General features: G+C 57.8%; 1 protein-coding gene across 1 annotated transcript; it reads left to right on the top strand.

Moving 5' to 3' along the window:
* The first annotated feature begins 6 nt into the window (after positions 1 to 6).
* ppp1r3b (protein phosphatase 1, regulatory subunit 3B) lies at positions 7 to 1,071 on the top strand. The gene has a single exon (XM_023399160.2). The coding sequence runs from the start codon at positions 17 to 19 to the stop codon at positions 872 to 874; it is 858 nt and encodes a 285-aa protein (XP_023254928.1). The 5' UTR covers positions 7 to 16; the 3' UTR covers positions 875 to 1,071.
* Positions 1,072 to 1,077: the final 6 nt, after the last annotated feature.

Here is a 1,077-nt window from a genome sequence, read left to right as displayed (position 1 = left end):
TCCTCCGGAGACCACCATGCCGATTGACATGGCCTTACCTCTGTACCTGTCCACCGAGGACTTCGTCTACAGGACGCCTCCTAACAGCTGTTCACCTGCTCTGAGCTCCAGCCTCAGGTTCCAGCCGCCGCAGCGCGTTGAGCCGGCGCCGGACGTCGGACATTCCTCTGCCAAAGACACCAGAAAAGCTAAAAAGCAGGTGACGTTCGCCGATCACAGAGGTCTGTCTCTAACCAGGGTGAAGGTCTTCTCCCCGTTTAACGACCCCATCGACATCCCGCTGAACGTCCAGGAGGCGCTGAGCTCTGCTGCGTCTCTGACGGCGGAGAAGGACAGGCTGGTGCTGGACTTCCCTCAGCCGTCCTCAGACTACCTGCTCTTCCGTCAGAGCCTGAACAGGAACCTTGTGTGCCTGGAGCACTGCGTGCTGAAGGACAAGGGTTTAGCGGGAACCGTCAAGGTCAGGAACGTGTCCTTTGAGAAGTCCGTGAGGCTGCGGGTGACCTTTGACACCTGGAAGAGCCACACGGATGTGGACTGCGTGTACGTGAAGGACACGTATCCCAGCTCGTACAGTGACACCTTCTCCTTCGAGGTGTCCCTGCCCGCGGAGCTGCCGCCTCACGAGCGCGTTGAGTTCGCCGTCTGTTACGAGGTGGGGGGGCGCCAGCACTGGGACAGCAACTGGGGCGACAACTACAGGGTGGTCTGGTCCTCCATGAAGAGCCACCGTCAGGACGCCGTCAGCCACCGCACAAACTCCTTTGACTTTGGGATTCATTTCGACCGGTACGGCAGCCCCACCTGCTCGCACGGGATCTTCCCTGATTGGCCGAGCTACGCCGGGTACGAGGACATCGGCCCGTACTACTGACCCCCAGTTTTTAAACGTGTTCACGATGCTGCTGAAGGTCACGAGTACGATTTGTCCGATGCTCATCGCACACCTGAACTCTTCAGGTCTCAGCCACATGTTGGTGGGCGGGGCCCATGGGGTCACCTTTAACTGATAACTGATCAATTGATTAATCTATAGAATGTCAGGAAAATAGTGTCAGATTAGTTTCCTGATCCAGG

The sequence above is a fragment of the Seriola lalandi genome, unplaced genomic scaffold (assembly GCF_002814215.2).
Source record: "Seriola lalandi dorsalis isolate HSWRI2012SDOR001 ecotype SW California unplaced genomic scaffold, Sedor1 jcf7180002050694, whole genome shotgun sequence".
In the NCBI taxonomy this organism is placed as follows: Eukaryota; Metazoa; Chordata; class Actinopteri; order Carangiformes; family Carangidae; genus Seriola; species Seriola lalandi.
This window is presented reverse-complemented; position numbering and strand designations above follow the sequence as displayed.

What these genes read in the sequence shown, in the direction of transcription:
- ppp1r3b (XM_023399160.2), top strand. Translation starts at nt 17, where the DNA reads ATGCCGATTGACATGGCCTTACCTCTGTACCTGTCCACCGAGGACTTC.